Source organism: Pseudonaja textilis, chromosome 8 (genome assembly GCF_049901715.1).
Source record: "Pseudonaja textilis isolate UNSWEBS1 chromosome 8, rPseTex1.2, whole genome shotgun sequence".
Classification (NCBI taxonomy): Eukaryota; Metazoa; Chordata; class Lepidosauria; order Squamata; family Elapidae; genus Pseudonaja; species Pseudonaja textilis.
This window is the reverse complement of record NC_141997.1, coordinates 17,762,047-17,786,932: the sequence shown is the minus strand read 5'-3', so window position 1 is coordinate 17,786,932 and position 24,886 is coordinate 17,762,047. Positions and strand designations below refer to the sequence as shown.

Genomic DNA, 24,886 nt, shown 5'->3' with positions numbered 1-24,886 from the left:
ACCACTGGACTGAAATGACATGATTGGTAGGTTGCTCATAGATTAGGCTCTCTGGTTCTGCCTCAGTGCTTAGCAGTCAAACTATATTATGCTACTTCTGTTCCAAGTTTTATGCAGGCACAAGAGTATTATAATTGTGTATTATGAGACTTGGGGGAAGGAGACAAAAAATGGATGGGTTTTTTTCCCCTTTATTTTCATCACAGATTCCTCATACCAGCCTGGCATCTTTCTGACCAAAAAGACCAAAATAGCTTCCAGTGTGATTACTAGCAATCAGAATGTTAAGCACTTCCTGTTTAATTACTTTGTTCCTATGAAGGGTTGATGGGATTGATCAGAGTTCCAAGTGATCTTAAAAAAAAAAAAGTCTAATTTATCATGGAGATCTATGTTATGATTGGTTTTCAACTTCACAGAAACAGGGGGTTTAAAATAGAATGGAAAGTTAGTGAAAATCAATGAAAAAAAAATCAAATGAAAAGATACCGAAATTGATGGAGGCTTGTAGATGTACTTAAGTGAAATGCACTGATTCTTATTCAAATTTTAGGTTAGTATATTAACTGGCAAAAACAATTCTGTTTCTATTTCCCTTGAATAAAATGATTATTCTTACCTCAAACACAATCAGAACATAAACACCTGCTAAAATGACAGAAGCTATTGTGACTTGAGCCTCTATATTTGCATGAAGATACTGATGTGTCATAGAAAGAGGAATGATTTCTGTTTCCTGAAGAAATGCCTGGATTCTTAGGGAGGTTTCTTTTCTGTTGAAAGAAATTATAAAATTCTATTTGATAGCTGGAGTAAAAATGACCACAAGTTCATACTGCTAAAGGTTTTAAGCATTACTAATTGTATGCTATTTCTCTTGCTGCTATTATTCTTGTTTCAATATATAATGATTTAGAATATTTCAAATTATTGAGATCTTTTTAGGTCATTTTCATAACCAGCCAAAAAACAGAAATTCTGAAAAGAGATATTTAGATAAAAGGATATACAGATAGTTCTCCTTTAGCAATCGCCTCAGATAGTGGCCATTCACAATTAAAACAGTGTTGAAAAAGGAACTTTGCAACCTATGACTGCATATATGACAAAAGCAGGCCTTCAATATGAAATTGATTAAAGTTTGGTCAATTCTGGGCAGCAGGGAGCCAGCCAGAGGGTTTTAATCAACTAATTAGGGGTGCAGAGATGAGCTTGTTAACTTGTGGTGAGCACTTTTTAAAGAAGCAGCTGCAGAGAAAAATAGCTCAGAAGACACAGCCTGTTTAAATAATTTCTCCGCTCCATGAGGGCAAAAAAGGAAAGAAGAAAATTGGGTCGGGTTCAAGGTGCTGTATAAGAAAACTTTATCAGAATGAGACAGCTGCATTTAGAATCTCTCTGTTGCTCCCACTCCCAAGTGACACGGTTTTATTAGCAACCATATCACTTAGCAACTATTTCATTGGAACTATAGTCACTACATGAGGACTACCTGTAAAACACACATCAGTGTAACCACTCATAAAATGGTTTTGCTATCTGTTATTATGCCACCTGAAGAATGAAATATTTAGGCAATGAGGAAAATATTTAATAAATAATTATTAAATATAAAATATTTTTTCAGTGAGTTTCATTGAATTCATAAACCAACCTATTAATTGTCTCGAAGATTCTAGTCACAATAACTTGCTCGTTTTTCTTCACATTTAATGCAAGAGTCCAATTATGTAATATCTGCAAAAAAGAAAGAATTAAGAAGTTTAATAAGTTTGATTACCTTTACACCAATTCCAGTTGCTAATTGGATAGAAGAGACTCTAGGCATACTGGCATATAGATATCTTAAAAGCCAGTACTATATACAGTAAATTGGGCGAGAGTCATTCCTTAATTAAGCTAATAGCTCAAGATGGCCAGTTGATCAATGGAAGTAACAAGAATTATATTCTATTGGGTGTGAATCAATTAAGGATAAAGAATCAGTGCATCAGGGGATCAAATTAGAATGGTGTACATTAAACCCATGGTTTTCTGTTTGTTTTAAAGTGTGGGGGAAGGGGGTGTTTAGGAAAAAATGCTCTAAACTAGCTTGCTTTTATCCTCCTTTTCTCTACTTTTTGTTGGGAAGAAAAGACTAGATCATGCCCTCTGCCTGCCCTCACTGTATGGGCAAAACATATGCATATATTTAATACATATTCATATAATAAATGTTGCCCAGAGACAGAAGGTGGCTGGGATTTTTTTTATTTAAAAAAGGGGTATTGGTATATTGTAGAAAACAGAGAGATGCAAAATGTCTAATTGAAGTTGGCTGTAATTATACTGAAATTACCTATACTTGGAAGCTCCCCAGATTATTACTGCCTTATAACTATGCCTGCTGATCTCCTTTCTTGCTTGTCTATGTAAACTAAGCAATTAACCTTATAAATTCAAACATTGAACCCTATGTCTTCAATGTTCTATCATCCAGACCTGTTCTATTGTCTTTGTTTACTAGTGAAATGGAAACGTTTCCATATATGCTCCTATACCCGATAACCAGTTGGAAAGAAATAATTAAGATGACACGGCACACAAATAAACATTCTTGGGCCATTTGCCTTGTTAATACAATTCTCATGTTGAAATCTGCTTTAGCAGAAGTGGGATTTAGCAGGTTCTGACCAGTTGTGAAGAACTGGTAGGGGAAATTTTGAGTAATTCAGATGCATGTGCAGTGGAGTGCATGCATGGGGTGTATACACAAGCGTGGGGGAGGGCATATGCATGGGGGTGGGGCGCATGCACAGGATATGTGTGCGTATTGCATTTTGGTTATGTATGTGCACACTTTGGTCACTCAATGCCGAAAAGGTTAGCCATCACTGCTCTAGAATCTTCTGCATCTTTCTTTCAAGATCCATAGGACTTTTGATTCTTCCCATATTGCCTGATAGGACTAAGAGCGGATCTGTAAAAGTGGGGAGACGATTCAAATGTTTAAAGTCTTACTTGCTGTTGACGTCTCCTTTTAGGACTGGAGTCTTCTATTTGTCCAACTTGAACTACAACATAGTCTTTTGGTTGTCGCTCAGTTACAAAGGGCCCTCCCAGTTCTACCTTTAAAAGAGCAGAATCACTGAAACTGCTAAAGTTCACAGCTGATAGAAAGACAGTTAAGGACTCCACATTTTTCTACAAGTGAAAGACATGTAGTCTTCTAAGTCATGTGCGTTTTTAATGCCACCATAAAAAACTAACCATGGTATCATCCCTTTACCTCATTCTAATGTGATTGGACTTTTGACCTTTCCTGTAACTTTATATAGTTAATATAATTAATTCAGAAACAGAAAACACCTATTTCAGAGAGTTAAAGGACATGTCTCTTTCAAGAGCATTCTACCTAAAAGTTTATTAACTTATCTCTGATGAAAGGAAGTAACCATTGATAAAAAGGAAAGAGAAAGAAGAAACTTCCTCAGCATAAAATGTGGTTTGTCTTCATTCTTCCTCATTATTACTTATAAGATTGAAAGCTCTAGATTCCCTTGGTATCAGGAAATCATTGGAGGGAGAGACTTAGCTTAGAAACAGTATCAAAAAGGCCTCATTGCAAGTGGAGAAGGTGGGACTATGATAAATATCAAAAAATATTCTGCCTCTAAATTCCATTTTTCTACCCTGCACACTCATGGATTACTTTGGACAATATATTAGGTTCTTCTTCATGGCCAAAAAATGGGATAAGCACATACAAAACCATGTTATTATGACTGTCCCAAGTATTCCTTTGACAACATTGGTTTTTTTTTTCGTCATTCTTGTATATATCTTCTGGCACACAGAACTTGCTGGGTTGTTTCCCAAAGTTCCAAGTGGTTTCAATACAACATATTGAATAGGTACTGAGGGTTGGCATGGCAACTTCCCATACTATGGTCAGATTCATATGCAACATGGCACAATACATCAAAAAGTTATGCAGCAAAAGGCAGCATCAAAAATTGATAAAGATGATTACACCCTCAATCACAATCCATCTAGATACATAGTAGATAGGTGATATACAGATATAAAGAGAGATTGGTAGAGATGAGAGAAAGAGAAGAGATGCACCTGTAAAATCTCTATTTACAATAGAACTAACTTTAGAAGGTCTAGATTTTCAAAAACGAATCCTCTTTACATCCGTCAATCTATATGACAGAGACAGCTTAAAATCAGAATTGGTTTTTAAAGATCTAGACATTCTACAAGTACATTTTTTAAAAAAATCTCACACTATTGTTATACTGTATATGGTTTCCAAATAGACCAGACATTAAATTGCCTTCAACTGTTACAAAAGTAGACATATAATATTGCTACACAAACATATTAAAAATATTATACATTTGTTTTCATAAATGTCTGCAACTTTTAAAATACTGAAGCTTTGAATGACTGCTATAATTTCCAGGTTCATTTGTATACAGTGTGATTCAGATCTTGACTCTGAACTGTGGTTCAAAAAGTTTGCTGACCTGTATTAATTAACCTAGCAGCCCAAAATACTTTGACAGCCTGTAGCCAATTTTATGATATAGCCATAATTTGTATCCACAAGAAGCTTCAGGTGCACATAATTATAGCTGCTTCCTTGTTCACAATATGACTAAAATATACTCTGTAATTACACAAATGACATATTCAGAAGCCATTATAAAAATTCTTCAAATTATTGAAGAAAAAATGGAACTCATTTCACAATATATTAATATAGAACAAAGTGGCCAATGTGTAATTGTTACAGATTCTTTTGAAACACTTAACCAGAATGCTTATAGTTGTGTGTCAGTTCAGACAAGAAGTGCAATTGACCTACTGAACAGAGCAACAGAATCTTTAGCTAGCTTCTTAGCAATTGAATTTAATATTCAATATGTTGTTTTAATGGCTTAAAATAGACCTAAAACTAAAATCTTGGATTATTTGCTCCCTGGGATATCCACCTAGGGGCTATCTTGACATTTTGACATATGTATTCCTGAAGACCCCTGTGCTCATTCCCCATTTATTTCTGATATTTTTCCTCTTACTTTCCTGATTTTTCTTTCTTCAAATATAATACTGTTATTGTGGATTATTTCTTCAATAACATTTCTTTCTTGTCCTTTAATCATTTCTTCACATTTCAGTTCCTTCAATTGAGAAGAAACCCCAATTCTTCATCTCCTTTTGTTATAGTTCAACTACTGAAAATTTCTCGTAATGTGTATAGCTTTTTCATATACCAATATATATTTCAGATATTCATTTTATTTGCTCAATTTTTATAAATTCAAAATTATCCAATGTCCAGAATTTCTTCATAAACAAGACAAGAATATAGATGGCAAAGGTTGGTCCATTGAAACAAAGAGTTCAAAAAGACTTCTGGTGATGAGGTATGGATGAGTGGAGGTGCTGAAGCTCACTCCGGGTTTTATGCTACCTTTTCTTGCTATTGGAGTGACCCTTAAGGGTGCACGTATCCTGCAGAGAAACATGCCAGTGTGGGGAGGCTCAAGTTGTGGTGTGGAGAAGGCAACTCTCATCGCGACGTAGAGACCCTGTACAGACCACTAACAGGAGACCGCCATCCAGTAATGGCGGTCCTGAAGTCCGGATCGTTATATATAAGAGGAAGTGAGTGAATGACAGATTGTGGTGAATGAGGACTGCGAGTGAAGGAATCTGCAATCTTGACTGAGCACTGAGCATTGGAGAAAATCAGTTGAAGCGAAGCCCGAAAGCAGTGGCCAAAGTGGATACGAGTGGTGGAGAAAGCTAAAGGGCTTGTGAGATGGAAGAGGGTAAGGACGCGCGTGATTGAACAGAGAAGATAAGAAAATCAGAGTGGCTTGTGTAACTGACAATAACCGGGGGTAGGTGGAGGGAAAGAGCAATGAGTTTAGTTTTCAGGAAGTGTGAGAGATTTGGTTTGTGGGCTCTGGGAAGATTGGACTAACAAATCTGAGACCGGGGGAAGATCGGAAGTGAGGAAGTAAACAGCCTTACCGTATTTCTAAATATTCTATGGATGATATTTAACAATTTATTGTAGTCTTTTTGGACTATTGGCTTGGAGCTGTAATAAGTGGAGGAGGCCTATTAATTGAAGAAACTATATGAAATTTGGAGATTGATCTGCAAGAGTTTTAAACGGAAAGGAGGAACCATTACAGCAGAGGGTGCAGTGAGACTGTGAAACCAGAGGCATTACTCAGCAAGACTGTGCTTCCAGTGTGTTTTGTGATGGAACTTTCTGACTTTAGAGATGAAGAACTGAACAGTTATATTAAGATACTTTGCACCTGTTAGGAATAACAAGGTTACCTAACATAGTTTGGGTAAAATAATATATATAAACTATGATTGTAAGTTTAAGTGTGTGTCACTTTAAACTGCAAAGCATGTAATTTTGGGTGCAGTTGTGAACTGCCATAAGAGGGTGCAAGAGAACCTGATTGATTGCTGACGATTCCTGATTGATTGCTGATGATTCCTGACTGGTTTGATGGATTGATGGTTTGTTAACTGTGTGTTTCACTACTGCTGAGTTGCTGAAGGAAGAGAGGAGTTTTGACTTCTTCATATCTCTACTGCGAGGAGATATATTCCTGGACTGATATTTGTAAGTTTACTGACCTCTCTTTCGACACTGGAATTTGCAACTGAATAATCCCTGGACGGACTGAACTAGTGAATGATATATGGACTGTTTGACTATGCTATAACTCTTACTGGAATAAACTATTTAACTAGCACGGTGTATCTGTTTTACTGAGTGTAAGCTACAAAAACGTTTATCTCACATATTTTGCCTGCCTGCCTGACTGCCGTGCAGATTCTGCTAGGGTGTATCCCTAACAGCACCTATAACCCCTGCTGTTTGTACTAATTATCTTCTGCTACCAACTTTCTATTCATCTCACCTGGTATTTGACTGTGGTAAATGTGATTTATATCTGATTTAGTTGATATATTAGTAAATACTGAAGTTCATATCTGGTTTTAATATATAGGAGAAACAAGGGGATGATAATTAATTAACTACCTAAGTATTGATATTTGATTATATGTGTTGACTATATTAGATTAAATAATTAATTGTGATTAATTGTGATTGCTATATATTAAATAATTAATTGTTGTATAGTAAGGTTAACATATCTTCACTTAGATTTGTAAACATTTAAAACACTATTTTATAATATTGATATTTAGATTAGGAATTTCATAGCATTTATAGATATACAGATTAATAGTACTTAGAATTTAAATAGTGGAAACTTGATATAAACACTAAGATTTATAAATTCAGGTAATTGATTTCTAATTTGACTTTAAAATTGTTTTGGAGAATATTTATATTGATAAGAGTGATTAGTTCATTAATATACTAAATCAACCAGAGTAGTGGCTACTTTCATTTGATATTTTTGAACAGTGAATGCTAATTTGGGATAATGTATTTAGTATAATACAAAAACAGAAACAAATCCTACAAGAAATGACCTCCACAACTAATACAATGCTTAAATCTGGGAAGAAGTTTACTCCAGCACCAACAACTGTGGTGGCATCACCCTCAATGATGGCACAAAAGACAATTGAGGAAACATTATCAGGAGAGAAACAACCCTCCATCACGAATGACAATATCCAGTCAACTCTTCTTATTTTACAAGAAGCCATGTTGAAGCTCCAAGAAATAATGACAAAAAACCATACTGAGACAAGAGCTGATACAAATGAATTAAAAGAAGAGATGGGGAATTTAAAGGCGGAAATGAAATTAGACATTTCAAAGTTGGATCAAAGAATCAGAACAATACAGCAAGCACTAAAGATAAATGAATCAACAATAAAGGAGGTTGAGAAAAGGATAGAACAAACTGAGAAGAATCTGGAAATGGTTGGTGAACAACTAAGAAATCTGAGCAAAGAAATAGATGATTCCCTGGTCTATCTGGAAATGGACAAGGCTGCAGCATATTTGAGATTCCAGAATACAGTGGAATCAAAAGAAGAGGATTTGGAACAAGTGATAGAAGAAATATTAGCAGAATTGTTGGAAAAAGATAAGGATAATATTCAGAATATCGTGAAAGAGCTGGATGAAGTCTATAGAGTGAGTACAAATTATGCAAGATGTCATGAACATCCAAAAGAGGTTCACGTAAGATTTGCCAGAAGAAAGGTCCGGGATGTAATATACAAAATATCCAGAGAAGAAACAATTACATATAAAGGAAAAGAAGTCTTGGTGCTCAAACAAATCCCAAGAAGAGTGAGAGAGCAAAGGCGAGACTATAAAGATTTGGTATACCAATTAAACCAAAAAGGCATTGTATTTAGATGGCTAATCCCAGAAGGAATGTTAATCTCATGGGAAGAAAGGAAAATTAGACTCCATGGAAAAAGCCCAAGAATTCCATGAACGATTGGTAGGCCCGGAAGAATGAGTAGTAAAGATGAACTAGAATCAAATTCTCAAGACGACCAGGACTACCAAAAGAGTAGAGATAGGAATCCCAGGAATTCAAAAAATATACAACAACAACAAGAGAGAGAAGAACCGAGGACACGTTATCAGCTACAAAAAGAGACAGGAGTAGCTACAAGACAAAGAGCAAGAATCAATTAGATAATGGATGAGGAAAACAAAATATTATCAGTTAATATAAATGGCCTGAATTCTAGGATAAAAACTAATTAAACAAAAAATTCTAACTAAACTAATTAAACAAAATGCAGATATAAAATGTTTACAAGAAACCCACATAAGGAAGGTAGATGAAAAATATTTAGAATGCTCCAAGCTAGGGAATCTGTTTACGTCACCAGCAGACTTCAAGAAAAAGAGAGGGATAGCAGTATATGTGAAAGAGGATATGAAAGCAGAGCTAATTTGGACAGATTCCAACAGAAGAATTCTGGTTTTACAAATCAACCCCAATTCTATTAGTAATAATTTATGCTCCTAACGATAATCAAAAATATTTTTTTAAACAATTACATGAAAAAATAGTGGGATTAGAAAAAAGGAATATTTGTATCTTGGGGGACTTCAATGCCATTGTGGACCATCAGAAAGATCACAGTAGTGGGGGGGGGGGGGAGAGGAAAAAGAGAGAAGTACCGAAAACATGTGAGGAAATGATGACTGAACTAAATTTGATAGATATGTGGAGAAAATTAAACCCAGAGAAAAAGCAATTTACATTTTATTCCAACCCACACCAACCATGGAGACGAACTGATATCGTGTGGATGAATGGTGATCTAGCAAATGAGTTAAAAGAGATTGAAATTCTACCTAACGAATGGGCAGATAATAATCGGATTCAGATAATTAACCCTTATTACATTCTTGGCAGGACTAGACTTCCCGTCTCTGAAACGTCTCTGGAGGTTTTTTTCCCTTCCTTTGCTGGTACTTTGTTTGTGTGGAGTGACCATTCAAAGTTACAATGGCACTGAAAAAAGTGACTTTTGACCATTTTTCACACTTACGACTGTTGCAGCATCCCCACAGTCTTGAGAGGGCAGGCAAGGAGATGCATGCCTCGATGTGAGTGATATTGAGTTGGCCACATCCAGCCAATAACATGAGCACCAAGCCATGTCCACCCAGTCACATGACCACCAAGCCACGCCCACCACTTAAGCCACGCCCACAGAACCAGTTGTTAAAAATTTGAATTTCACCCCTGAGAAAATTGTATAAATATATCCAGAAGATGAGTTTGACTTAGAGGTATTTTGACTTCTGGTATAAATGTTATACTTCTGGGATACCTTTGAGTTTGAGGTAGAGGTATTTTGACTTCTGGTATAAGAAAATTAATAATCTATTTGTCTGTCTTTAATCTTTAGCCACAATCCAAGAGGCTTTTCCACATATTCAGAGAAAGTAAAGTACTAATTTTCAAGTAAGCATCTTGTGCAGGAAATATGAATCACCAAGCTAGGAATGAATCATATATGTCTCTATGATCCTGCTAGCTTAAATTTTGATTAGCTGGTTTATTTCATAATTCGTAGCACTTTTTTGTATTCTAGTGTTTTATTATTTCTTGCAATTTTATTGCCTTTCTGTTTTATTTTCTGAATTTTTCTAATCTGTATTTTGCTATTTTGTTCTTTGAATTTCTCTAGAAGAGCCTGAATACTTAGGGAAACAGGATGAGGCAGTCAGGATGATAAGTTATGAATGAATCCATTTTTTAATGTTGAAAGTGGAAGACAAAAGCAAGAAATCCAATTTTACAACAACTTCAGCAAATTGTTTTTAAAATGTCAGCAAAAATTGTTGGATTTAGTTATACAAAACCCCTAAAAATAATCTATGTTTTTGTAGATTTTCACGGGTACAGGTATGCAGGTCTTGGCGTGTTTAGGTCTTTTCCCGTGTAAGTTTGAGAGTATCTTGGTGACGTTTCGATGAGGTCCCACTCACCATCTTCAGGTTGGTGGTTTTGGCTTCGTGCTTGTGTGAGCAAAGCATGATCGGAGCTGCTGTCTCTCTATAAATAGTGGTGGGGAGGTTGGCTGTATTGTCATTTCTTGATTGGTTGATGGAGTTGATATTTGCAGATTGGCTGGCTTTTTCATAAGAACATGTGTGGCTGAGGTATTGGCTGTGTGTCTATCAGCCTCCTGTGTTATAATGACCTGGGTAATGGGCTGTGTGATGACCTTCTGAGTTCTATTGTTGTGACATCCTGGGTCTTGTGTGTAATCTCCTGGGTCATTTGGCTGTGTTGTAACATCCTGAGGTTTTGTGGTATAACTTCATGAGTTCCGTGATGTGATATCCTGAGCGGGTGACTGTGATGTGATGTTCCGGGTTTTGGTTTGGCTCCGAGTTTGAGGCCTGGCTGTGTGTTCATGGCATGTGTCAGTTTGCTTGGTTTGGGGGGTCAGGCTAGTCATAATGTTTATGGGTATAAATGTTCAATTCAACTGAATAGTGTCACTAAAGGCTGTACTTCTCTCAATGTATCTGCAATACAATGCTATAAAATAATTTCTTGACTATATTTCCCTATGCAGAAATTTGTGTATTTAAGTATAAATGTGTATAGATTCCATTTTACCTGCATATCAGTTTGATGGAAGATCAGACATAATTCTACATCATCATCTTCATAAACTCAGCAAAAAGAACTTTTGTATTAGTTGATTCTGCTTTTATACAGGAGGATATGGGTATGTTTTTCACTGAGATTTTTTGGTAAGTAGACTGACATTGTTATCACAATAAACAATTTATCTATAGGATGCATATTCAGTAATAATAAAATATTTATCACTACTCTTCCATAAGTGGAAAAACAAAGGGAAGTTTTCCCCAATAGAATCTGTAAAATGATAATTTGATTGTTTCAGCTGTTTATCCTCCATTTGTCTGTATTGCCCATTATATAGTAATTCTGCATACAACTAAAGTTATTAGGAATACAGCATGAAGGGAAGTGTAGTAATGAATGACAAAGTAGAGAAAGTAATCTAAAACAATCCAAGTGTTTGTTTCCTTGGGGTAAAAAACATTTAATCAACTTACCCAAAGCTTGTGATTCTGGTGATGATTTTAAATCTATGAAAACGAGGATAGTTCATTTGATAACCATAAACAATAAAATATCAAAATTTAAAATATCAAAATTAAAGGGCAGGGGGGAGAATGAAAGTAATTTCCGAGAAATATTTGTCAAATACTGATCATATTGCTGGAATGCTGTCAGATATAATTTTAATTGATCAAATATCCTAACAGTATTTAGGATACAGAGATCAGCTACCATCTTAATGTTTTTGCCAACCTCTCTAGTTCAAACACAGAAGCTTTCCAGATACTTCACATAGTTTGGCTTGATAAGAATCTTGATTCTAGAATGAGGCCATTTTAAAGTCGAAATAGAGCTGGAATGGATCTTGGAGGTCTTTTAGTTCAACACACACACACCCAGGTCAAGCAGGAGACTCTGAACCATTGCAGACAAGTGGCTGTTCAGTCTCTTCTTACAAACCTCCAAGGATGAAGCACCTACAACTTCTGAAGGCAAGTTGTTCCATTGGTTAATTGTCCTCACTGTTAGGAAGTTTCTCCTTAATTCCAGGTTGCTTTTCTTGCCTTGATTAGTTTCCATTCATTGTTTGTTATCCTGTTGTCTGGTGCTTTAGAAAAAAAGTTGACCAACTCTTCTTTGTGGTAGCCTTTCAAATGCTGGAAAAGTGCTATCATTTCCCCCCTACTCCTTTTCTTTACATTCGCTAAATAAGCACTTAAAGGAGTTGATTCCTCCCTTTTCCATAGCTTCATAGATACATTGCTCTTGTTCCTTAGATTTGGTGTTAGATGTAAGCTGGTTGTTGATATAATTGATATTCCTGTTGTGGGAAGAACCCAATGGAATTTAAACTGTTTTCATGATCTCTGTGTGTTTTTCCTTATCTTCCATCACAATACAAAAATGGAATTGCCCCAAGTTACATTAGGAACTGTCCAACTCTTTAGATACAGATATCTGAAAATTCTTTACAAATAATATGCCTAGCAAAAGCTTCTGGTCTAGAACAAATGACTGTCCATACAAATGCTTTCTATTGTCAAGCTTTTGATCTTTTAAGTCAGTAAATCACCAAGGAAAAGGAATAGCAACCTTACTGTTTGGGAATGTTACACTAAAGCTATTTAATTTGAATCTTTGCCAGTGTGAGCAAACAAGTCAATAAAGTTTAAGAGGAAATCTTAATAGACATGAAAACTTCCCATTAGTTATAACATGGTGAAGGGGTTTGATGATGTTAGGAAAGGTATAACTTTTCTGGTTTAATATCTAACAATAACAGCCAATCCATCTGAGCAGGACACCAATTGTACATTACAGAAATAGCCAAGCAAGGTAAAACAATAAAGGGTAAAGAAGAAGAGGAAAGAAGATCATTTGAAGCTATCAGATTCATCACTTTTCAAATATTGTATCATTTTCTTACAGGACTAGGGAAGGGGGAGGGGGAGGAAAGGAGAGGAGTTCAGCAAATATCACTCAGCAACATCTGAGATAACCTTCACATATAGTTCATGCACAACATTCACACTCTCCACTTTTCTTGATTTTCCCAGCCAACCATCCAAAGCCAGGGGAAAGAAACTCATTAGTGCTTCCAGAATCCCATCAAAATGTGCGTATATGTTTATAAAACACAGAAACTGTGTCTTGGAAAAAGAAAGAACATCCTTGAGTTTAGGGAGACTCACTGGATTAGGGAAAGAGGCCAGTCTCTAAATTAATCTTTAGCAAGAGGAAAAACATTTTATTACAAATGAAGATATTTAAAATGATCAGATTCTTGTTAGAAAGCACAGTAGGCCTCTATCAATTGCATACCATACCAGGCTACTATTACCAATCAGTGAGGGGAAAACTTATATAATGAAAGAGGAGCAACTTATATAATGTACCCTATCAAATATCTTATGTCAACCTAAACCCAGAATAAAGATATGCAGTGCAGCATACTTGACACTGGAATCCATTGCAGAGATGCAAGATATGTTATCTCATGTATTGCCAATTATATTCCACGTTCTCACCCAGTCTTCAAGATGTACATCTCTCACTGCTTTGTAATGGAAGTTCTGTTCTATGTACTCCATCCAAGTGATGCTCTTATTCCTATGCCAAAAAATTTTCTGGAATGCACACCATCGGGAACTTCTGAAATTCACAACCCAAACTACAAAGCCAAATCAATAAATAATGAAAAAGCATCCATCACAGGTCAATAGAATGCTATGCCAAGCATGCTTTTTATAGTATCTGACCCTATGTAGCATCTGTCCCTATCTGATCCTTAACATGGATCACTAGTTATTGTATTTCTCTGAAAGTCTTTCTCAATCTGTTGCCTCCTAGATATAGTATCCCAATCCAATGTTCTGATAGAAATATGGAACTTGTAGTCCGAAAATGCACTTGGAAGAGAACAGGTAGAAATGCCATAGAGTGGTCCACAATGTTTCCGGACATCTTATATTTCATGCACCACTGCTGGATGACAGTTATACTATTAAAAGTTATGCTATATAAAGCACAAGGTACGTTTTAATTTAAAACTGATCATTTGCTTTCATCCAAAGGTATTAGGCATTCTTTGATGGTTATATTTCTGAAAGAAACATTTCAGGGAGCATCTAAAGGAGATATGAAATCAGATCTTCAATACCATTTGGATCATGATCTTAGAAAACAGATTTGCAAATATATTGGTTTTAAAATCAGTGAAGTATTTACTATCAGGATCTCTAAAAAAAAAATTCTCAAAAAAAAAAATCTCTCAATATTTAATTTAGCAAACAAAATAAAAGCCATTAAATATCAAACAAGTTTTTGAATTGGCCTATTGTCAGCAACTTGGGTCCACACTCTACACTATTCTCCTGCTGTGTTTTCCAAAAAGGTAACAGGTAAAGGATACTGTAAACATCCACAGGTGAAACAGCCAGCATCTGCCAAGACGTCCTGCTTTCAGGATAAATGCTAAACAAAATCTGGGGATACATCCAATAATAGTATTTCAGTTAATAAGTTATTAAATAAACTCTCCCTAAAGTTTTTTGCATTGGTGAAACAACTACAAAGAACAAACACTTTCTAAATTCTAAATTCTATTCCCTAAAATGCCCACCTCTTCCAAGGCCCCATTCTGAATGGGCTACAGACCAGGGATTGGGGGCCTCACTCCATTGCTGCCCAGCCACTGCTACTTTTCCTATCCTTTCCACGAAAAGTGCACAGGGAATGCCTTAAAAATATACTCTTTGTTGTATTCTTAGTATTACAGAATGGCATGGGGAGAATACAGAGTTTACAATAGAGCAGAAACATTATCTTTTTTTCTCTATTATACTTTCTAATCTTTTATTTTTAAATTATATTCCAATAGAACGTCCAGGGGAATACTATAGGTATTAAAGAAAAACAAAAAAGTAAATAAGGTTATTAACAATCTTTCTCCTTTATTGCTATTTGTAACATTTCTTTCATTATTCCATATTGAAATAGAAAGAGACTAAATCTGAAAAGCACTTTACCAATGATCTCCTCAAAATTGGAGCCAGGCTCAGGAATTATTCATAAAACATCCCACAATGCTATTTTGTAGGTCTTGCTTATACTATCAGCTTTAGTTTTGGATAGGTATCACTTTCAAAATTGAATACTCACAGAGCATGTAGCTACAAAGATAAAAAGGCATGAAACCTTTAGGAATTTTAAGCAGCATCTGTAAAATAAGAGGAAAGATTCACAAAGAACACCAGGAAATACCATAAGCTTCTGAAGTCATCAAGGGGACAGGGTTTGAGAACCTGAGAAAATGTGAGTGATTAGACAAAGATTACACAATTTCTACAGATGAATTTTTAAATTGTTTTATGCTGTAAATGTATAAGAAGGTTCAATGCACTGATTCAGTCAATTAAATGCAGAACTATCTAACATAATTCGTTGCAACTCTTCAAACTTTCAAAACTAATCCTTTCACATTTCTAACTTCCTGGAGACAAAATTAAGTTATGGTGTAAGGCAAATGGGTGTCAATAAAAATACTTCTTGTTTTCGTTCTGCAATATCTTGCATGGAGTTCTCAAGGAGATACGTACCAATGAACATGATGCTCAACTCAGGCATTTCACTGATCACTGTGATACCTCAAAATTATTTCCCTTTCCCCAAAAAACAAATTCATTAAAGATTACAACATGAAAATGACAGGTGGTCCAGTGGTTAAGGCACCAGGCTAGAGACTAGGTGACTGTGAGTTCCTGTTTAAGGCATGAAAGCCAGCTGGGTGACTTTGGACCAGTCACTTTCTCTCAGCCCATAAAATCAGGCTTGAATGACAAGCCAGTGGGCTAATTTCTGTTGAAATCAATGCATCAATACTTGGTAATTAGGAGGTGTGGAGGGAAGCAGGTACTGTATTTTTAGGAAGAAAAATGTAATTAAATTATCACAAGGAAAAAATAACCTCAGTACTAGGAAAATCAGTGGACCATAAAGCAAAAGTAGTATTTGGCTATGATTTTTCTGTGATAATTTTGTTGCTTTAAAGAGATATTTTGTTGCTTTTTTTTGTATACTGAAGATTTTGCCAACAGAAAGTAGGGAGATTACATGCAGTTCTCTTTTCTGAATATATGGTTGTAAATATTGGGTGTTTTGCATGGATTTTATGGGTGCATTAGTTTTCTTGGGGTTGGCATGATTCTGAGTTCGCCTGCCTTTTTGCTATATTTTCCCTGAGATTAGGAGAGCTGTCTGATACATTTTGCCTGGATTTATGTGCGATGTGAGTTTTGTTCGAGTTTCTGGCGGAGAACAGAGAGATGGATGGATGATGTGAATGAGTGCTTTGCTTTTGTGGGTGGGTTTGTCTGAATATCAGTTTTGTGAGAAACAAATGCTTTGTTTTGCTTTTATGGTGCCAAACAAATAATTATCATTGGAAGCTCAGAACACATTTAATTTATCTTGACAACATTTCAGGCAAAGTTATTGGGCTCTGCATTATCGGTTTTCCTTCTGTGATACAGACATTGGGGGCTCTAAACTGTTAATTCTAAAAGTGTCTTTGTGTTCTTTTAACTTGACTCCACTTCTAGCATAGGATTAATTTTCTGCACAAATTACTTTTTTTTCAGCATCACTATTTTATTCATTTATTTGATTTGTTAATCTCTTACAAGATAATAGATATAAGTATAAACGTGAGTAGGAATACAGAAAATAGGTATGATTAGATGGGAACAATAGGACAGGGATGGGAGGCATGATGGTGCATTTATGCACGCCCCTTACAGATCTCTTAGGAATGGGGTGAGGTCAATTGTGGATAGTTTGAGGTTAAAGGAGTCGGGGTTAGAGGATGTAACCACAGAGTCAGGTAGTGCATTCCAGGCATTGACCACTCTGTTGCAGAAGTCGTACTTTCTGCAATCAAGTTTGGAGCTGTTAACATTAAGTTTGTATCTGTTGTGTGCTCTTGTATTGTTGCAGTTGAAGCTGAAGTAGTCATTGACTGTCAGGACATCATTATTTTCTGTTGTATGATTGGTCAAAACATACAGTAATAAGTATTTGCAAATGGGTAAGCTCTGTCCATCTCATTAGGGCAGAGACCCCTTAAAACTACAAGCATGCCACATAGAGACACTTGATTTAACTGCTAATTGGCTAAATAACTCGTGTTTTTTCTGCCCATATCATGGAAGGGTAAACAGCAGTAGACTATACAATGCTGTCTACATTTTGTCTTTTAATTGTTGATGAGAAAGACTGAAACAAAATGAAATTTGGCTATTCTACATATAATACATATATTATATCTGACATGTCTTGTTTTTGCGGTTGACAATGCCTCTGCACAATTTTGTCTGGCTCGGAAACAAAATGTTAATAGTTGGATGAAAGATTATCAGGGAATACAGGGCTATGAACTAGATGGGAGAAGTCAAAAAACATCCTGGAAGAAGGTAATAGGAAACCCCTTGCATAGTATTAATATAAAAAAGGACTCTCATTATAATTTACACATTTAAGGCACTCATTTTACAAATGTAATAATTATGTGTGTTACAAGTCAAGTCTCTTTATTTCCATCATCAACCAATTAAGACATAGACCAAAGAGAAGCTTTAACCTTTTGAACTAAGATTTAAATTTAAAATACGATGTCTAGAAACAGACTGTCCATAATAGCCATAAAAAGGAGGAAACATTAAACTAATCATTTAGATGTCCAGAAAAGCACACCCTTAAAATAATAAATTCAACTAAGTAATCAGAAAATAGGAACTTGTTAATCAGCTATAATACTTAAGAGTATTCTTCTCACTGACAAGCAACCTTCTAACATATTAGATAAATGCTCTGATGAGTTGAATTAGCCATAATGAAGCTTGGTCTTATAAACAATTGCCATCCAAATAGCTACCCTAGAATTCATTGTATTGAAATTTTACCTTTGCCACTTCCTTTGTTTGGAGTTATTTTTTGCCTATCGTGTTGATGACTGCCCAAAAAAATGAGGGGTTTTTTTCTTTTCAGATCTGCATCACACATAGCACAGCTATTTCACTGTAACTATGCAGATTTAGGCCACCTCAGCGTCTGGAAACTCCAGCATGTTTATTCAACAGGGCTGCATGAAAGTATTTCAGGGAACAATTTATCAAGACTGTGTGTCTGCTACAGCACCGGGGATACAATGAAGGACTGGCTGCCAACTGTTCTGCATAACCAGGGCAATTATATTGGGCTGTGCTTACACAGCAATGATACAAAACAAAGAAAAGCTGAGCAGCTTTTAATGTATTCCTATATTCATAATTAAAATAGAACAGGGAAGGTCAGGAAGGAAGGAAGAGTGCAGAAGAAAAATAATAGGCGTGATTTCTAGAATTTATATCTATCTTCTTGCTGCCAGCTGAGCTGTTGTATGTGGCAGTAATTAAGAACAGGGAATATTTGCTGCTGTGTTTTCTGGCTCCAACTAGTCAGTACATCAGTACCAACAATAATACATTCTTCTTTTATTCCTTTATTATCTCAGAGCATAAATATGGATGGGTTGCTTCAAAGAGTCTACTATGTGAAATGTGCATTTCTGAACAGATTGCCACGCCTCACTAAGACTTTTTCATAAAACTGTTCCAAGTTTATACAACTGTAGTTGTGCCCTTCTGCCTACAAACACTTTTAATATATTATGAGTTAGAATGACAGCAAAGCTCACAGGATATTTAATGATTTCCACATCCCTAACCTAGATGCATGGCTGCACTAGGCAATGAACCAAAATAACTAATGATCTGCAAGAAATATATATTGCCATTTGCTGTATTTTTGCTGAAATAAAATATTTTATTAAATGCTATGGTATTTTGTTATGTCTGTAATAACAAATGGTATGTGCATATGTGGACATCTGTGGGTGGGGGTGGTGTGCTAAGTGGGTAATTGGTTTTAAATAAAATGATCATTGATTAATTGAATTATTAAAACATAATAGGAAATAACAGAGTTGGAAGAGCCCTTGGAGGTCTTCGACTCCAACACCCTGTTCAAGCAGGAGATCCTATGCCATTTCAGACAAGTCATTATCCAGTCTCTTCTTAAAAACCTCCAGTGATGAAGCGCCCACAACATCTGAAGGCAAGCTGTTCCACTGGTTAATTGTTCTCATTGTATGGAAGTTTCTCCTTAATTTCAAGTTGCTTCTCTCCTTGATGAATCCCCTCTTCTCAGAGGTGGGATTCTACAGGTTCGCACCTATTCACTAGAACTGGTTGTTAACATTCTAAGCAGTTTGGAGAACCCATTGTTAGAAGAAATTACTGGCCTAATCCTGTAAGAAAGGAAGGAAACATTCTGGTGTTGCTTACAAAAACTGCCTCTCAATTAACTCTTATTACAGTCTTGGCAAGACTAGACTTCCTGTCTCTGGAACTTCTCTGGGGTTTTTTTTTCCTCTTTTGCTGGTACTTTGCTTGCGTGGAGTGACCATTCAAAGTTACAATGGCGCTGAAAAAAGTGACTTATCACCATTTTTCACACTTACGATTGTTGCAGCATCCCCACAGTTATGAGAGGCCAGGCGAGGAGATGCATGCCTCAATGTGAGTGATGTTGAGTTGGCCACACCCAGCCAGTCACATGACCACCAAGCCACACCCACTAACTAAGCCATGCCCACAGAACCAGTTGTTAAAAAATTTGAATCCCACCCCTGCCTCTTCTTTGTGGCAGCCCCTCAAATAGTGGAAGACTGCTCTCGTGTTCCCCTAGTCCTTCTTTTCTTTTTTTCAATCCAATGTTATCAAACATAGAGAAGAAATTGAAGGGACTTCAACCTGACCAGCACTGATGGGGTAAACCTGTAGGGAACCAGCTTCAGATGAACATTAGGACCAGATTTCCAATAGCAAGAGTGGCAGACCAGTGGAGAAGCAAGGCTTGCCAAATGCTAGGATTTCTTTCACCAGAAATCTTACATAGATCTCACACACACACACACACACACACACACACACACACACACACACACCTGACAGGCTTTAGCAAACCCTTCCATGAAGAGACTAAATGAGGTACCTCCTCCTCCTGTGAACACAGGTGAAGAGATAGACCTGTGAATCTGGACCTAGACATCTGGGGAAGAGGGGAGCATGTAGGCAGTGGCACTGATACTTTTTTTATGGACTGGTGCACAAAGAAAGGTAGTGCAGACCTGGTCCAAAATATCTGTGGGAAATAAAATTATGTGTCTAGTTTTATGAATTGGGCAACTCTTCTAAACAAAAAGCCCTAAGAAGTAGATTGCTAAATAGGAGCAAAAACTGACTGATGATAAAACATTCTTTCTCACATGAATACATGTAACAAACCATAGAATAAAATCACATCAGTTTGAATCCTACATCCACTAAATCAGGGACGTCAAACTCACAGAGTCACACTGTCACGTGACATATCGCGACTTTTTTCTCCTTCACTAAAATGGGGGTGGGCGTGGCCCGCGTGTGACACATCCAGCCCTCAGGCTGCAAGTTTGAGACCTAGTTGGAAATAAAATATAAATCTATTTCTTTTCCTTTCATCTTATTAATTAGGATACATCTTTCTCTTCCAAGTTAAAAAAAATCAGTAAGAAATATCTTTGAGTAGTTTCCAACATAACAGGAAATATGTTTTTGTGGGTGCCTCTTAGCAGATAGCAGCTTAGAGAGAATACACTCATATCTACATGACTAAAACTTCTACATGTTATAGTTGGCACAGCATGAATTTGTAGTTGACCATGTATTGCAGAAATCCCTAGATTTATCTTTTTTCCCACTCTTTTTTCCCAAGTTGCATGGTATGCAAACTTACAAGTTTTTTATTTTACTGGTCCTATAGATTAAAAGGATTCTTTAAATCAAATCATGCTTTCAAAAGCAGATAAGGGCCTAAGCAGAGTTGAGAGAGAAAAAAACAACATTAAACTCTGTAGCGCTTGTTTCTAAATATATAATTAGATTCTTTCTTTATTTTATCACACATCTTTCTCTATAAAACTAATGTAACTGAGAACACAAGTCAAAGCATAATTAAAAACACTTAAACAGAAATAAAAACAATAATCTTCCAGCAACCAAAGCCTACTTAAACTTTAACAACATTGTTAAAATAATGTGAAGGGCATCCCTTCACATAAAGTACTTTGTAGGGAGATAAAGGAGGTTATATACCAGTTTGTAGTATTACTGCTATAAATCTGACTAGATGTTATTATCTATCTCATTGGAATGGTCTGCTTGAATCAATAGCAAGTTCTAGCACAGGGGTGTTACTTTACTTATTTGTTGAAAAGGGAAAAAAAAGCTCAGAACAGTACCTCATCTTGGATAAATTGAATTTGACGTGAAAATTGTCCAATATTTCATATTTTTCCGAGCAGGAAGCAGATCTGGACAAGCTGGTCATTTCACTTCCTGGATGAGATCTTTGCTCAAATTCGGCAGAACTATTTTCCCAAGAGTCATCATCTGTGATGAAATCTGTATTATGAACATCTGTGCATCCTAACCTATAAAATATCATGGAGACAGCTATCAGTATAAATTATGGTCTGATCTTCTCAAATTTGTCCCATTGGGAGCTAAGTCTACTGAAGAGCGGCAGAAATCAAGGGTGCTAATGTGAACATGATATGTCCTTAAACTTGTGAGGAATACAACTTAATGTGCTATTTATACCTTTGCAATAAATAGCAATGCTGATTTTTCCATTACAGGAGAAACCTCAGCATTAGAGCATTTTCAATCAAAATATTCTACACTTATGGGGTTTCAGAGAGATGTTCTTTCACTACCTCATTACTAAGCTTGAGTAATCAGTTATTTTATTTATTCACCTTGGATACCCATCCAATTTCCAGTGATTCTGAGCAGTGTACAGACATATTAAAAGCCATCATAAAAAGAAAATGATACATATCAAAATAGCAAAATAAACTGAAAATCAATATGCTACAATATTTCCTAGATTTAAGAGTTAAGTTGGGTTCACTCAAACATCTGGTCTACAGGAAGCTCCATTTAGAGCCTATCGATTGTTATCAGTCAACCAGGAGTCTATCCCATGAAATCATCTGTGTCATTCTTGGGGAAATGGCTAAATAAAGTATTTCTAGGTCAGGAATCCTCCTAACTAATCTCAGGATATCCTAGATTTTAGGAGGAAGAAGAGTTGCTTTCCAAGGATAACTCCAAGGAAACTGATATATCCTAGCAAGATAGAAGGAAGAGTACAAATATATTTCCAAAAATGACTATATACTTTTACTGTTGATCAATGTCTTTGTAGATCCATGACCAGAACATAGTTCCCCATTATTTTATAAGATGTAGGATTCTACTATAGTTGTCATTATAGAAGAAAAAGAATATCAGCATTGTTTTGTTGATAGTTATTTATGTATTTAATTTATAACTCTTTCCTTTACAAACTTAAAGTGGTATACTTGACATTTATTTCTCTAATGCCTAGGTTATTTATGATATAGAAGCATAGGGATGAGCCCCTTTCAAAATAGTTAGGACTTCAGCCATTAATAATATATTCTGGGGCTCAATATCAAGTAAAATACACACACACAAAAAAAAAACTCTTACCCATTGCTTTTAGTGGAAACTTTCAACAGAGGAGTCCTTTCTGTAAAACAATTACCTTCTGATCTTGTGCTGAAGAATTTGGGCAAACTATAATGATACCTTTAAAAAAAAGTAATTGTTAATTGTTAGACTAATGATCTCTCCAAAGCAGTATATGTAGTTCGTATGTCAGTACACAAACTGATTTAATATTAGATTAAACAAATACATTAATTTAAGGATTTATGTTAGAACAGGCAAGCAATATTATCACAGTTTTTCATTTTCACTCCCTCCTGTAATAATAACACTGCTTTTCTTATAAATCTTTTTTTTTCCAAGAAGCATCTGCCCATATATCAAAATATTTTTTCTCAATTCCTGATCAAAGTAATCAAGGAAGCAGTTATTTCACTTTACTTTTTATTTTTCCCCCAGCTACTTGCGAAAGGTATATTTATCTTCACTATCTAGAAGCTTAAAAATATTATTGATGTAAATTTTCCAATCTGTCTTCCCTTTTCAGGATACCAACAACTCAGAATTCTGCCTCTTACATAAATATGATTCCAACAATGGCCCTGCATACATCTCGAATAATTTTGTCTACAGCAGAAAAAAGCTACTACTTTATCTGTGACAATATGTATGGAATCAGTGTTAGACTTAGAAAAATGTTTTCTTATAAATAAAAACATTCTCGTACATTTGTTCTGCACTAATCATGCATCAACAAGTTGATTGTTGGGTTCTCATAAAATAAGATACACTGGAAATTATGGGTATCCATAGAAGTCACCATACAGAAATGTTGTGATATCAAGCAAAAGTTATTTGGGTTTGCATGTCTATTAATAATATCTATTAATAATCTCTGGAAGGTTCAAGGTTACAGATGCTTTAAGAATTTGAAAATATAGATGTATAATTTATTCTATAATATAATGGAACATTATATGAATCACAATTATTGTTTCTGTTTCTCATACTTTGTTTTTCTAAAACATAAACAAAAGGAAATGTTTTTTCAAATATTCTTCTGAAATTTTATATAAGCCAAGACCTTGTAAGATTTTTTTATATATATTTCCACACTGTACACAATGAATGCTTTTCCTTAAAATCCATTTATAACATTAATGCTTCCAGCCATTTTTAATGTAACATTGTTGCTCTGAAAGCTATAAACAACTACTTTTTGGTCTAGCTGTTGGGAAAATTCTGTCATCTGTATTTTTAAATCGTAAAATATTGAAAGTTGTTGGAATGTACTGATGGAAGCAAAACAATACAGTTTACTTACTATCTTACCTTTCCAGCTGCAAAAATGCAAAAAAAAAAAAACAAAACCCTTTAGTGCTACTGAAAAACAGCTTCTTAAATCTTTGTAAACCATCTTATTTTTGTTTAGGAGGGATGCTGAAGAAAAAAAGAGTTTGCTATAAGTATGTAGAGTGTAAACACTGTATAACTTGAAAAATTAAGTTCTGGTGTATCACCAATCATTTTTAAAATGGGAGTAATATGTTTTAAATTACAGCACCATTAATTACAGTTGAACCACATTATATTAACATTTTCTATTTTTCTAGTATAAATTTGTGTATAAATTTTTAACAGGATAAAAAGAATGGAAATATTAGGAAAGAAACACAGAATTTAACAAAGTATAGTGAATATATAAATAAAATATATAAATATAAATATATATATAATATAAATAAAAGAAAATAGAAAAAGAAATAGAAACAGAAAAGAAAAAGGTCAAGAAAAAGAGGTGTCCATTCTTTTTAACAAAGGTTATAAAGGCATTTGTATTTTATCCCTTCTCTAAGTTTTTTTCATAATTTCCTTCTTTCCATAAACTACTGTTTCTAATCTTCAACCCATAAAAATACAAGTTCATCTTTCTCTTTTTTCAGTAAAAAGCCAGAATGGGTTTCTATGAATTAAGGATAAACTTCTTTTTTTAATCAGGCTTAAATGATAAGCTTAAATAATTTCTCAAAATATGCAAACAAAATCTTGGCAATCTCCGAGGACCAATATTGTAACAGAGTTTAGTCAGCCATGGTTGTGCTTTGTTGCTAAAATTTCTTTTAGTCCTAAATGACTAATTGTTTGATAAACATGGACTGGGTAGCGAAAACATGCCCGTGAATT

The 24,886-nt window shown here is 35.3% G+C and overlaps 1 protein-coding gene across 3 annotated transcripts in view; it reads right to left on the bottom strand.

The window, feature by feature from the left end:
• OCA2 (OCA2 melanosomal transmembrane protein) overlaps window positions 1-24,886 on the bottom strand; it is a 208,874-nt gene that overhangs the window by 134,472 nt on the left and 49,516 nt on the right. For all 3 annotated transcript variants that reach the window (XM_087938439.1, XM_087938438.1, XM_087938440.1), the window contains 7 exons: window positions 22,745-22,843; window positions 21,466-21,657; window positions 15,252-15,309; window positions 14,503-14,575; window positions 3,001-3,149; window positions 1,655-1,737; window positions 620-773 (listed from right to left, as the gene is read on the bottom strand). In XM_087938439.1, the coding sequence (XP_087794565.1) occupies window positions 620-773; window positions 1,655-1,737; window positions 3,001-3,149; window positions 14,503-14,575; window positions 15,252-15,309; window positions 21,466-21,657; window positions 22,745-22,843 (808 nt within the window). The remainder of the gene's footprint in view (window positions 1-619; window positions 774-1,654; window positions 1,738-3,000; window positions 3,150-14,502; window positions 14,576-15,251; window positions 15,310-21,465; window positions 21,658-22,744; window positions 22,844-24,886) is intronic.